Source organism: Pyxicephalus adspersus, chromosome 2, assembly GCF_032062135.1.
Source record: "Pyxicephalus adspersus chromosome 2, UCB_Pads_2.0, whole genome shotgun sequence".
NCBI classification, from domain to species: domain Eukaryota; kingdom Metazoa; phylum Chordata; class Amphibia; order Anura; family Pyxicephalidae; genus Pyxicephalus; species Pyxicephalus adspersus.
The window spans coordinates 131,165,609-131,179,485 of record NC_092859.1 but is presented as its reverse complement, the minus strand read 5'-3'; the positions used below and the strand labels follow the sequence as shown (position 1 = coordinate 131,179,485).

General features: G+C 37.4%; 1 protein-coding gene across 1 annotated transcript in view; it reads left to right on the top strand.

The window, feature by feature from the left end:
* Positions 1-13,043, top strand: part of COPS2 (COP9 signalosome subunit 2) — a gene marked incomplete in the record, with an annotated part of 28,804 nt that extends 15,761 nt beyond the window's left edge. Inside the window, 7 exon segments of the mRNA XM_072402407.1 lie at positions 230-404; positions 3,065-3,243; positions 3,322-3,374; positions 4,654-4,751; positions 6,729-6,811; positions 8,794-8,852; positions 10,848-13,043. Coding sequence (XP_072258508.1) covers positions 230-404; positions 3,065-3,243; positions 3,322-3,374; positions 4,654-4,751; positions 6,729-6,811; positions 8,794-8,852; positions 10,848-10,992 — 792 coding nt within the window.
* Positions 13,044-13,877: the final 834 nt, after the last annotated feature.

The following is a 13,877-nucleotide window of genomic DNA, read 5'->3' as shown; positions in this document are numbered from 1 at the left end:
GAATATTTGTATAACCCATCAGGTTAAGCTGTATAACATAGTGGATATGTGAAGTTCAGTTATCACCAAACTAAAAAATAGATAAGGTAGATAAATTGAAATTATTTCAAACCCAATTAAAATTTCCCTCTAAGCATGCAGCTCTAGTGTTTGGATGCAGAAATACTCTTCTGCAATATATTTGTGGAATTACTTGTACGTCATTAATAAAGGTGTTATGTATGTTTAGACTGATGACGGAGAGGACGATCTAAAGAAGGGAACTCAACTACTGGAAATCTATGCTTTGGAAATTCAGATGTACACAGCACAGAAAAACAATAAGAAACTGAAAGCATTATACGAACAGTCCTTGCACATCAAATCTGCTATCCCACACCCTCTTATTATGGGAGTCATCAGAGGTGAGAAAGTGACATTACTCTCAGTTTTTTAAATCTGTGATTTTGTGGAGAAAATTCTAGTTCTGCAGTACTGATCTATCCCACATATTTTTTACTGAATGAAAGATTAGACTCATTTTATTTTACTTAGAGGTTAACTGTACTTGCCAACAAAGTGCAGTTATCTCATTTGGTATTATTTCCTGACTTAAAGCGAGCCACCCCATTCCTTTACTCTGAGATTGCACCAGCCACAGGTTAGGTATTTGTTTTAGAGTAGATAAATCTTCTGCAGTAGATAGATGTGCTGCATATTTGAGGCTCAGAGGCTTCTGTAGGGCTGATAGATGGATCTGCATTTATCTGTCAGCTGGCCTAATTAACTCTATCAGGCTGTAATGCATAAGTACATCTATGACATCACAGGAATGTAAACAGAGAGGGAACCACGAGTTTGACCCTCCATAATCATCATTCCTCAGAGGGAAAGGATCAGTTATTTTAGGTCAAGGAGTGGGACTGAAAAACTGCCATTTGATAACTTCCAAGCTAAGGCAATGTTAGTTGCCTTGACGCTTTGCTTTACTGTCTTTGTTCAAAACTTTGATCAACTGTCCTAGAACAATTGAGCAGATAAACTCTTCTAACTTTTCAGATCTGAGTACAATAGTATAGCAGGCAACTTGCATTTTAGGGGAAATGAGGGGTTGGGTTATTACTGTCAGTCCTTGTTTTATTCTCCACCATTTTTTGGTCTTTTAGGTAGTCAGTGGAATATAAATAAAAAGAGATGTCTCCTACTTAATGATATTAGCAACTATCAACTGCCACCTCCTTAAAACTTCCAAAACATAATGGAAATTGGCCCCAGGCACAGGGGTCACAGGCCTTGTGCCCAATTGTTGAGTTTTAGTCAGTGGAATATTTTGAATTGTAAAAAGGCTAAAGTAATGGTGTTTTATTTTTTTGCTGAATGTTTATAGATTACTGAAGTGTTTTTACCTTTTTGCTTTCCTCCTTTTTCTTCGATCCACTATATTAAATCTGTTTGCAAAATAGTTTTTTGTGTGCTATATAAATTTATTATGGCACAGCACATGGACTGTGATGTCATATTTGTTAAGTGTTTTCTACCTACTGAAGGAAGTGAGTCAGCTTTTTATTGTGGTATAAGTCTATTCTGGGAATATGCATTGCCTACAAGTATTGTATATCACATTTTCCAAATCAACACTCATTGAATAACACCTGCTGTGCTGGATAACTGAACTTTGTTTTGCAAATTCATTTGCATACCATTATGTATTAATTAACCTATCATTTGTTTCAAAATGGATTACAGAAATAACTCAGATGTTTTTGCAATCACTTCTGCCCTATAATCAAAGTGCTTGCTTTTGATTATCAAGCTTCTGTTCCTAAGTGTTAACAGCAAGGTCATAATGAAATGTTCTGACCTGTTTCTCAAAATGCACATGCCTGGCTGTCTCTTGTCTTCGGTATTAGTTGTTAATGACATCAGATCTCCCATTTAAAAGTGCCAAAGCCATTAGATCAGCATAAAATTAACACCTAATCCTGCCAGTAAATCTACCTACTGCAGCCTCCTATAATGGTGTGACAATGAAGCTGCAGCTCCTGAATTCAGACATTCTTTTGTATGCATGTGCCAGTTTCCTTAGGCTAGGTACACACGTCAGACGAGTCTCGTCCCATAATCGCCTCAGGGCTGATATCGGACGAGAATCTGGCATATGTACAGCGCTCATAGTCCGGACAACTGTCCTGGCGGATCCACATATGACTGACGAGGAACGATCGTAATTGGAGTGCAGCGGTGCTCCGCCATTCTCCCCTCTCCCCTCTCCATAGAGCAGATTGGTGCTGTATGTACAGCACTCGTTCATGCATCGTGCAGGCTTTTGTCGTTGTTGGAAAGACATGCAAAAGTCCTTTCCAATGACCTATTATTCCACATGTGTACCCAGCCTTAGTGTGGGAGGAGATGAAAATTGCAGGGGCATGACTATTGGCATTGTCACTGATGTAAGTCAGTACCTGGCTACACCTACTGCTGTCCAAAAGTTGGATCACTTATTTTTAGATTGATATTACTGTGAGCTGCAGTGTCTGGGAGAAAGAACATGTGAGACACAACTGGAGGAGGTTTTGTTGCATTCCATAGTTTCGACTAAATTTACTGCCATATAGAAACATTTAGTTTAAACCTAATTATAATATAACACCAACAAACCAATATAATATTCCAATAAATTACGGTTATATACGTTTTACCACTTATTTAGGCTGTGTATTATTTAATAAATATATTTTTAAATGTCGAACACACACACAAAGTAAAGTGTGCTGATTATCCACCTCAGTGTATACATATGCAAAATTCAATCTCTAAAGATTTAGATCTGAAACTGAAAAAAAACTACTAGGGTTACAGGGTGGGGAGAGAGAGAGTGAACACAAAATATTTTTTTTTCTGTGGAACTTTCCAGATAACCTCTGATTGGCCTTTGTGGCCATCAAGTGATAAATAATAAGATTCTGCTTTTTATGCATCCAAGGACAAGAAATCTTTCTAATAGAACTTTGTAGGGAAATGAAGATGTTGTAGGGATGGTGGCCTAATATTATTATTATTATTATTTATTTATTTTTAATTTTAGAATGTGGGGGAAAGATGCACTTAAGAGAAGGGGAGTTTGAAAAAGCTCACACAGATTTCTTCGAAGCATTTAAGAACTATGATGAATCTGGGAGCCCGAGAAGAACAACGTGTTTGAAATACCTGGTCCTAGCAAACATGCTCATGAAGTCTGGAATAAACCCATTTGACTCGCAGGAGGTATGAATCCTTTTGTATATTTTTTAAATGTCTTGAAGGTATGTGTCAGGTTTATTATAATATTCTTTTATTTTCTAGGCTAAACCTTACAAAAACGATCCAGAAATTCTAGCAATGACAAATTTAGTAAGGTAAGTAATTATAATAGAATCTATAGATGTTGATGATCTAGTGACATAAAAGGCCACCAAACTTTACATTTTTACCTCTTAGTTTATTCTCTTGCTATTAATGCTTTTTTTATCTGTCATAGATCTTCCTACATTTATGCTAAAAGCAGGTTGAAAAGTTTTTATGTATTGTAGTAATTTTTTCATAGACTGAAGTCTGTGAAGGTAGGATGGAGTTCTTCAAGTGGCATGAAATCCACTGTTTTTATTATTTTATTTTTTTAAGTGCAACTCCCTCACAATAAGACAAAATGGGAGCGCAGAGCCTCCTGGAATACCTATGTCCCAGGAGGCTCTGGCTGCAGTTGACCTAGAATTACGTCTGGGAACAGCTATGACACCAACCAACTGTTCCCAGCCGGAGTTCTATGTCAACTGCCAACCTGGATAGAATTTAGGAAGGCCCCCTTCTCTGCTGTAAAAAATAGAAGGGTTTAGTTCCATTTTAATGGCACCATTAATTAACACCCCTAAACTACATTGAAACAGGCCTAAAGTCAAAATTTTTCCTTTACATAAAAAGGTAGACAAGTAAAAGTTTATTTTTTCAAGTGCAACACCCTCGCAATCAAGACAGAATGGGAGTGCAGAGCCTCCCGGAATACCTATGTCGCGGGTGGCTCTGGCTGCTCCTTCTGCGTATGCCGGGGCCTTTTTTTTAATGGTAGGAAAAAAATGCAGATCTCATGCATACGTCACCTGATCTCGGGCCTGCACAGTGTTTGATTGGGTGACACATGAAGAAGAAGATGTGGGCGCCCAGCGCTTCCTCTGCGCCAGGCCAAAGCCGAATACCAGGCCAACGCAGGACCTGTTAGTAGAAACCTCCTAATGGATCGACAGATCTTTTGGATTAAAGGTAAGTGTTTTTTTTTTTATTTTTATTTTACTGCCATTTTAAGCCTTTAAAACATTACCAACATTTCAGAGTGCTGTTTAGTGTAGCATTTTTATCCTTGTCATAAATAAAAATAAGATAAAAAAAAAATCTTGATCACGGTACATATGGGTATCGCTGACTAAGATCTTTGAATAGCAAAGAAAATAAAATGATAGTCTTATTTCTGCATTTACTTTGAGCATCTGTCTCGGGCACGTTTGTGTACAGAAATGGTTCAATAATCCACAGCATATTAACCAAAGTCATGAAAGGAATTAGAAAAAACATTTGTAAATCCTTCCTATAAGCCAAGCAATTTGTTTAATAAATAAATCCATCTGTTCTGTCATCTTGATAAAGTGCCTATCAGAATAATGACATCACGGAGTTTGAGAAGATTCTGAAAACAAATCACAGCAACATCATGGATGATCCCTTCATAAGGGAACACATTGAAGGTATTTCTATTTCTTGTCTACCGTCAGATTCGTGTTTTATACTTGGATAATTTATTATTTGTATAAATCAGCGGTCGCCAACCGGTGGTCTGCAAGAAAATTTTGGGGGTCCGTGGTTCTGGTCAGTGCACCCCCGAGCAGGGTCAGGAGAAGAACCCCGCTGGGGTGACGCACAGGTCAGAGCTGCGGAACACGTCCCCCGTGCAGTTCCTAGGCTCGGGGAAGTGGGCGGGTTGTGTCCCTGCACACAACCCACCCACTCTCCCATTGCAGGCTCAGATCTACGATGGGAGAGTGGCTGGGGTTATGTCATAATAATGTCACTCTGGGGGAGGTTTCCACCCCTTTGAGTGACACCCGGCTCCCTGCGCATGCGCGTTCGAGAGCCGGTGATTTTAGTGGTCCGCGGACCTGAAAAGGTTCGCGACTGCTGGTATAAATGATATGCATGTCTAATAGAAGAGGATCTGAGACATACCTGGTGTGCAATAAAGACAACAGGACTTCTGCGTTCTTTGAGCTTTCTTTTATAACAGCAGAATGACAAGTAGTTTTAACCTTCCTCCACGCCATTTCATAAATAAATAGGTAGCTCAGCATTTCAGAACAGGAATGCAGCTCTGGCTGCAGTACTTACCTCTTCCTGCACACACTCGCTTACATTGCAATCCTGAGCTGGTCCTCTTCTGGGTTCAATTACATCATGTGACCCTTTTGTATGTAGAGGGCTTTATTATTATTATTATTATTATTATGAGACATCATGTCTGATTTTGTCTATTTTATCTCTAAAGTAGGTGGCAATGTCTTGGGCAGAGAAGGATGTTGTGGGGGGAGCAGGTGTGGGGTTTAGGAGGGAGTCAATTGTAGAGAAGAGGTTGCGTGGGTTTATTGAGGCTGGATGCAAAGTAAAATGATATGAAGAACTATACTGATGTCATTATGACAGTATCACTGTCTGCATCATTAAGGAATGTCAAGCCCCAGAGAACGAAACCCAGGCTTTACAAAATACAGCAGGAGGTTGTAAGTTGGGCTTTAAAGTAGGTTAGTACTGTCCAATGTACACATTGAAATGCTGGTTCATTAAGAACCAGCACAGTACCTGGTTTCAATTGCTGGAAAGTGCCTAAACTGCTGTTCCACCAATTGTCTGAACAAGCTCTAATGCAGGCCAATATCTACTTATGAATAGGGGACATCCAGGCCACAGTAAATGTCTTAAGCAAGAGTTAAGCTTAACAAATTTACTGTGCTCCATAAAACTACCAATTGTATTATTTCTTTGTATCTTAGACTACATACACATGTGCAGTAGTTCTTGTCCGATAATCGGGTGTATGTACGGCGCTCGTCATCCATTGTCCAAACGACCGTTCTGGCGGATTCACGAATGATGGATGACAAACGATCATAATGCAAAGGGAGAGAGCGCAGCGGGGTGCCGCTCTGTTGTCCTTCCCATCTCCGTAGAGCAGAACGATGCTGTATGTACATCACTTGTTCATGCATCGTGCAGTCGTTAGTCGAAAGATCCTTTCCAACGACAAATATTGCATGTCTGTACATAGCCTTAGTGTTGGGCCATACAACTGCAAAATTGTTAGCAGCTGCAGTGTGAAGATCAGAGACTGCAGTTCTATATGAAATTGCCTATAGAACACAGCTTTGCATCACCTTGCTTGTTCAAGTGAGTGTTGGGTTTGTTTGATGGGTAATCAGTAGGTTTTATCAATCGCCATCATTCATTCTCTATAGGGTAACCACAGGTGTGATGCAGCTTTCTATACAGAAGGTAACTGCTACTTGAAATGGCCCGTATTTAACTGGTAAATTACTTTTTAAAGATGGCTAAATGTACCCTTCCCATATACTGAGGTATTAAACAGACCCCATGAACTCTTCATTATAAGAACCACAATTAAGCTTCAAATTAATTTTCTATGTTGATGCATATTTTTCATTGTTGCTTTGCAGAGCTTTTAAGAAACATCAGAACACAAGTGCTTATAAAATTAATTAAGCCTTACACCAGAATACATATTCCTTTTATTTCAAAGGTAAGAACGATCATTTGTTTCCATAATTTTATTACTGAAACTTTTGTTGTGGGGAAATTAATGTATACACACATCTTCTATATCATCTGCTTTGTATCTCTGATGATATTATGTTGCCTTCATTATACACACATTTTACTTCTCTATACTGGTCCCTGTAGTCTGGTTTTCATCTTTTTATCTTCGAAGTAGTATACATAAAAATGGTTGCTGTGCCTCCTATGATAATTGGTGGTATTCTTGGGGTAACAAGGTCATTTTAAAAATAGGAAAACCTTCATTTTTTTTGTCATTTCTGCTTAGTGTAGTAAACAAATGGTTACTAATCAGAATCTATCGTGTACTCTTTTGACTTTGTCCTTACCTTTTTGCTTTTTGCCCTTTCTTATTAGCTACAGGGCTGTGTTTCATAATACCAATATGCACACACACAGGAAACAGCATATATTATTAGTAAGAGGTAAGGCCATTGGTAAAGCAGCATTTGCACAGCTAACTCGTAAGAACCTAGTCATTCTTTATTAGAGTAAGCTAAGTTAAAAAAAAAATCTGATTTAAATATTAAGAATTTTCAGATTGCTGCATAAGCAATACAATTTGTATGGAGAGTTTGGCCACCACATGATCATTCTGTAGCACGATTGTGGCACAGATATGTATTTTTGTTTCAGACATACCTGGCCTTGGCCTTTTCAAGTGACACATTGGAGATTAGCTGGAAATATCCACTTGGCTATGTAAAAAAAATTTATGAATGTAGGTACTTTGTGTGTTTGTAGACATGAGATTGTCCATTGCTTAGGCCAGATTTTACGGTGGTCATCTTATGTCTGTAGACACATTTAGGGTTAGTGCTCACAGTGTTCTGCATTTAGCCTACATTTGTAAAACATTTGTTTATGGAAATTAAAATGTTTAGGCTTCCTTTGCAGCTGCTGTGACTACATGAACGCCCCCAGATTTAGTCTGCTAAAGTGGTTTCCTATCAAGGAATCTTGTTTTTGTCTGTACTAAGCATCCATTTTAAATGATATATCACTTTTATATACTTGTCTTAGGCTACGTACAGACCTCCGATGATTCTCGTCCGATATCAGCCCTGAGGCAATATGGCATGTGTACAAGGATTGTAATAAAAGTGAAGGGAAGAGAGCGCAGCAGGGCTCCATTGTTCTCGGCTGTCCATAGAGCAGAACAGTGCTGTATATACAGCGCTCGCTCAGTCTTTTGTCGTTGGAAAGGATTGTGAAAGCTCCTTTCCAACAACAGATATTGCATGTGTGTACGAAGCCTAACACTATCTTTGGCCTTTCTTCTGTTTAACTGTTCTTTCCATTATCAATAGCTCCAGCAATGATGCCCTTAGGGAAAGGAAACCATGCTTATTCATATATTTGACAGTTTTGTTACTATATTTAGGGATTTAATTGCTTTGCGTCATACAGTTATTTATTAAACCATTGTAAAAGAATGACAAGGTGTAAACTTTTTCTTTCTGCTATTGGAAATTGCAACATTCAAATAAGATATGGTTTCATGCATGTCAGCCAAGATATGAGGTTTTGTTATTGGCTTTTTCTCCAGGCAGTCATGTGCTTGACCTTTATCTCTTATCTTGTTTTTTTTACCCGCATTACTTGGTCATTGGTGGGTGCGTCCCAGCCATTGTGCTTGAATATAGTTTACCAAATAGTAAATGTCTTAAATAGCCATTGGCATCAGGGACGCTTGAATGTCAATGTTTTCTTAATTTTATTTATTATAAAGCTGAGTCATATGGTAGACATGTAAATCTTCAAGGAAATGTATTGCTGTAAAATATTTCCCTTTATTTCTTTTCAGTCCAAAGTTCTTTCACTCACTATGGTATTTTATTACTACCATATAACAGAAACCTTTTTTCTAAAAATAGGTTGTATTTAAAGAGACCCTGTTAAGATAATATAATTAATGTCTGTCTTTTTTGCTTTCTGTTTGTCTAGGAGCTTAACATAGATGTAGCAGATGTTGAGAGTCTGCTTGTTCAGTGCATACTGGATAAGTAAGTAATTTTCTTTTTGTTTTTTTTTTTAGTTTGCAAACTGCTGATTAAATGTATTATTCCCCTGGAATTGTCATTTGAATGGTGGTATGCCTTAGCCTGATATGAATAGCAATTGCTTAAGATACGTGCCATGTACCCTACCACATGTTTCATAGCACAGCTTACATTGTAGCATTACAAACCAAATAGGTTCCACCAAAGACAGATTCTGTTGGCCCTATTTTATTTTATACAGAAAATAAAAACTCTTCTAATTGGTGGGGTTTGTACCATTCTACACCTGCTACGTATTTCATGGAGCAGAAGAAAAGGCTCTGTGTTAAAAAAGTGACACTAAACTCCCTAACTGTATTTAAAAAGTTGTGCTACTTTGTACATGTAAACAAATTTATTTTAGGCTTAGTCTACACAGATGTTTTCACCAGCATTTAACCTGAGGCCCTGAAAGCCAATGTTTTGAAATTCCCATGCATTCCCATGTTTTTGAGCATTAACGACGATGCTTCTTGTAACGTTTTAAACTTTAAAACGTTATTGCGGGTAAACACATTCATTGAGTTCAATAAGGGTGTTTTCCCGCGTTTATAAGTGCTTGAAACGTAAGCGCGGGCATACGAAAAAAGCATTTTCCAGCGGTTTTACGGCAAGCTTTAAAACGCTAGTAAAAGTGCATAAAAACGCATATAAATGCAGTAGGAACGTTTACATGCATTTTTAAAACTGTCCGTGTAGACCCAGCCTTAGTTAATTTAATTTCTATGTTCAAGCTGCTTTACAACAAACCCTCTGCTGGTAGCCTTGAGGCTGCTCACAAGTGGCCTCATTAAACTTCTTTTTGACTGGCACCTCCCAACCACGAAGGATTTGTACATATAGAGAAGTGAAAAGTATTGCCGTTGAACCATTATTTTTTACATTTTTCTGTCCTGTACAAGAGACAGTTTGATCTAAAAATCTTTTTCAAACCACTGGATTGAAAAGCTGTACTTGTTATAATTAAAGTTGCTTGAAGAAAGATAGATATGTTCCCTAGCACAAATATTATTGATAAAGGCTTGTTGGTCTTTGTATCTTGCTTTTAACTCTTCAGATCTGCAACAGTGGTTAATTCTGTATGCCCAAAATATGCTCATGTCATGGCAACCTGTGCGTAACTAAACATTGACAAATTACATTTCTAAACAGTATCCGTACATAATGCATACATAACTGTCATTGGTAATTTGGTCCTAAGGCAGTTGCAGATATTCAATCAGGTTATTCCCACACTTGTAAACTTTCAGTTTAAATATGAAATAGAGAGTGGTAGTGTATAAACTGGGAAGAAAATGTTAAAACTCAAAAGTATTTACTAGTCAGCAATTGAGACATTTGTAACTATGTTACAATGCTGGGGATTGAACAGGACCTTTAGTAAAATACAGCCAGGTGCCAGATTATATCTTAAAATGACATCCTAAACCCTCTGGAAATCTCAAACCCATTAAGGTATTAATTGCAGATATGCCCAGTGGGTTTCAAGACAAATTTGTTGTGACATCCTTCTCTAAACCCTGGGTGTACCAGTGTTCAACCCAGAACATTTTTTAAGTTGGTTGGGAAGAAATTGTAGGTGGGTGGCAGCCCCTCTACTGTGACCCAACTCATCAGTAACCTCCCAAAAACAGCCAGGTGGTCACTGAAAAGTGCCGGGTGGTGCGCCCAGCTAAAAGGGGCTGGGGAGAACACTGCGTGTACTGATGGCAGGACATGGAGAACGAATAAATTCTTGGATGGAAAGCTTTCCTTTTGAAGAAGATTATTCTGGTCACACATTCCTAGAATGCCCAGGTTTAAAAAAATACAGCCTAAGATATATATGATTACAACTAAAACAATAAGGCTTGGTTCTATTGCTTGATCTGTGAAATGCTATAAAGTCTGCAATGTTGTTTGAAATTTATATGCCTGATTTCTCAAATTCATACCTTTATTTTTTTTTTCTTTCATAAGCACCATTCATGGGCGAATTGATCAAGTAAACCAACTCCTGGAACTGGACCACCAGAAGAGAGGAGGGGCACGATATACTGCTTTAGATAAATGGACCAACCAACTGAATTCTCTCAACCAGGCTGTTGTCAGCAAGCTTGCTTAACAAAGAAGTTGTTACTCAGTAGATTTAAAAGTACTTAAAAGCAACAGTGCAGTCATGTAACCCTTAAAAAGAACTGTGGAATGGCAAAGATATACTGTTGGTTGGTGTGTGCCCTGAAAAAAAAAAAGGAATTTAGGCTGAAGCGCTTTCTGATCAACTGGTATGTGTTTCACTGCTGCATTTGTCCCAAGAGAATAAAGAAAAAACAGCTTTAACCTCCAGAAGATAACCAAAATGTTACGGGATCTATGCTGTATTGTTGTCATCTTGTCCTGTAAAACGCAACACCTTAGTAAAGTTTGCCACAGGCAAATCAAGACCAGAGAGAAGATTTTCTCACGATTTTAAAAATACACTGACACATTACTGTTGGTTCAATTCAAACATTTTACCTGCAGAGAAAAAAAAATGTCTCACAGAATAACCTGCAATAACTTGAATGCATATCCTTTCCAACACTTCCTTGTATAAACTGATCTGTTTGCTGCATTTTGCTAATCTGTCCTGTGCGTGTCTGTGTATATACTATATATATATATATATATATATATATATATATATATATATAACATTTTACCTGCAGTGTAGTACACATTTAGGAGGCACCCTATAATTACAGTGGCATAATGTCACTTAGGTTTCAAGCAGCAAAATAAACAGCTCAGATCTATTTTTTTCCTGTGTGATTCTTGTATTGTTAGAAAAAGTCATGACAGGGCATAAAAAAATTAAAAAAAAAAGCTACACACAAGGCCCCTCATAATTATCAGATCTTCACTTTAATCATGTGCTAATGGTACAAAACTATTATAGATTCACAGAGAATATATTATACATCATAACATGGTAATATTCATCTGAGCTAAAGCTGAGAAAGGTGATAGCAATAGTACTCAGACTTCTGCAGTTCTGGTATGTGAAAAGGTATGGTATTTTTTCAGGTCAAGTCCATATGAAGGTAACTGTTTCAGATAGTTGTTGATTTTATTTTAATTACCTGCTTTCTTCTTAGTCCCCTTTCTTACTAACATCTATTGATTTGAAGTGTGTTACCAAATCAAGAAAATGGTAAAAAAGTAGAATGTCACAAATATTTCAGTTGTTTTTATGAATAGCAAGTCCTTTTATTTGGCTGTCTGTTTGGAGTTTTGCGTGAACTGGCCTAAAAAGTGCCTAAGGCACAGGTGCTGAACACCAGTTTGCTACAACTGAGTGGTAGCTACTCTGAAGAGCTTCATCTCAACAATGACTTGGGCTACATACAAGCGTTGGATGATTCTTGTCCGATAATCGCCTCAGGGCTGATATTGGATGAGAAACTGGCATGTGTACAGCACTCGTTGTGCCAACAACTGTCCTAGCGGATCACGAACTATCATAATGTACGTGAAGGGGAAAGAGCGCAGCTGGGTGCCGCTCCGTTGTTCTCCCCCCTCCCTTCTCCATAGAGCACAATGGCGCTGTATGTACAGCACTCATTCATGTATTTTGCAGCTTTTTGTCATTGGAAAGATTTGTGAAAGATATTTTCCAACAACAAATATTGCACGTGTGTACTCGGCCTTAATCTTGGTTGCAGTCTTTTAGGGTTCTGTACCTGAACCCTGTCACAGAGAACCAAAAGCTTTTTTTGCCATGGCAATTCCTGTCAATCTTAATGGAACTCTGTCCAGCCTCTCTTGCAGCAATACAACACTGCTCTGTGGATCTGTTTTTAGCTTTTTATTGTTCCTACAGCGTCACATTGTAATTGCATTACAACGCTTTCACAAACCCACAAAGAAAATTGTCTTAATCATAAATCTATAAAGCTCATCAGTTATCATTATTCTTTAGCGCATTTTGTAGAAATGCTTTATCACTTCAGGAAAAAAAGAGGGTCACTATGAAACAATATTTAATTGACCCCCTACTTTTCCTGAAGAAGTGGTAAAGAACAATCACAGACTAGTCAAAGTTGCAGGGGTTATAGAACCAATATGGATTTTGTTTTTAATATTGGTTTGGATTGTTAAGGCATACAATAAAGTAAATCTACTTTTAATGAAAAATGTGTGTATGCCATCATCCTAAAAAATAATTTTTCTTTTCAGATGTTTCCCTTTTTCTTGGTTTCAGTTTGTAGGGGTGTGGTGTACTCATTACATGGCACAGACTTTTTCTTTGTTTGTACTTAACACAATAAAAACACTCATGTCTCCCTACAACTTTTATAGGTGTTCCCAATAGATTGGATTTTCCCCAAACTGATCCAACCCTTATTTTACTTTACCCCTAATTAAAAGAATAGGTTCTAACAAATCTGTGAGGTGATCTTGTAGACATTTGCTTTTACTTTGTGAGTGTGGACAAAGCCAGCACAATGGGCCTGATTTATTAAAGCCCCCCAAAGCTGGAGAAGATATACTTTCATCAGTGAAGCTGGGTGAGCCAGCAAACCTTGAACCTTGTGGGACATGCTTAGCTATAAATCACAAAGTTATTGTTATTGGTAAACAGAGTATATATAGTGCCAACATATTTTGCAGCACTGTACATTAACCTCCTGAGCGGTTCATTTCTGTCCTGATTTATATGTCCAAAAGCGGTACATTGTTTTTTATGAAATTTTTTTTTACCGTATAATATGATGGTATGAGTATAATACAGTTTGAAACACAAAATCATGTCAAAATATTAAAAAAAAAAATTTCTTCAACTTTTTTTTTTTTAAAAAAAATAATAATAATTTATTAATAAATATACTCATACTAATATATTGTACTGTAAAATAAATATTTGTTCATGAAAGACAATGTACTGCTTTTAGACATATAAATCTATTGTATTGCTTTCAATACAGTTATTTTGTATTGAATGCAATACAAATAAATTTGAAATTTCTG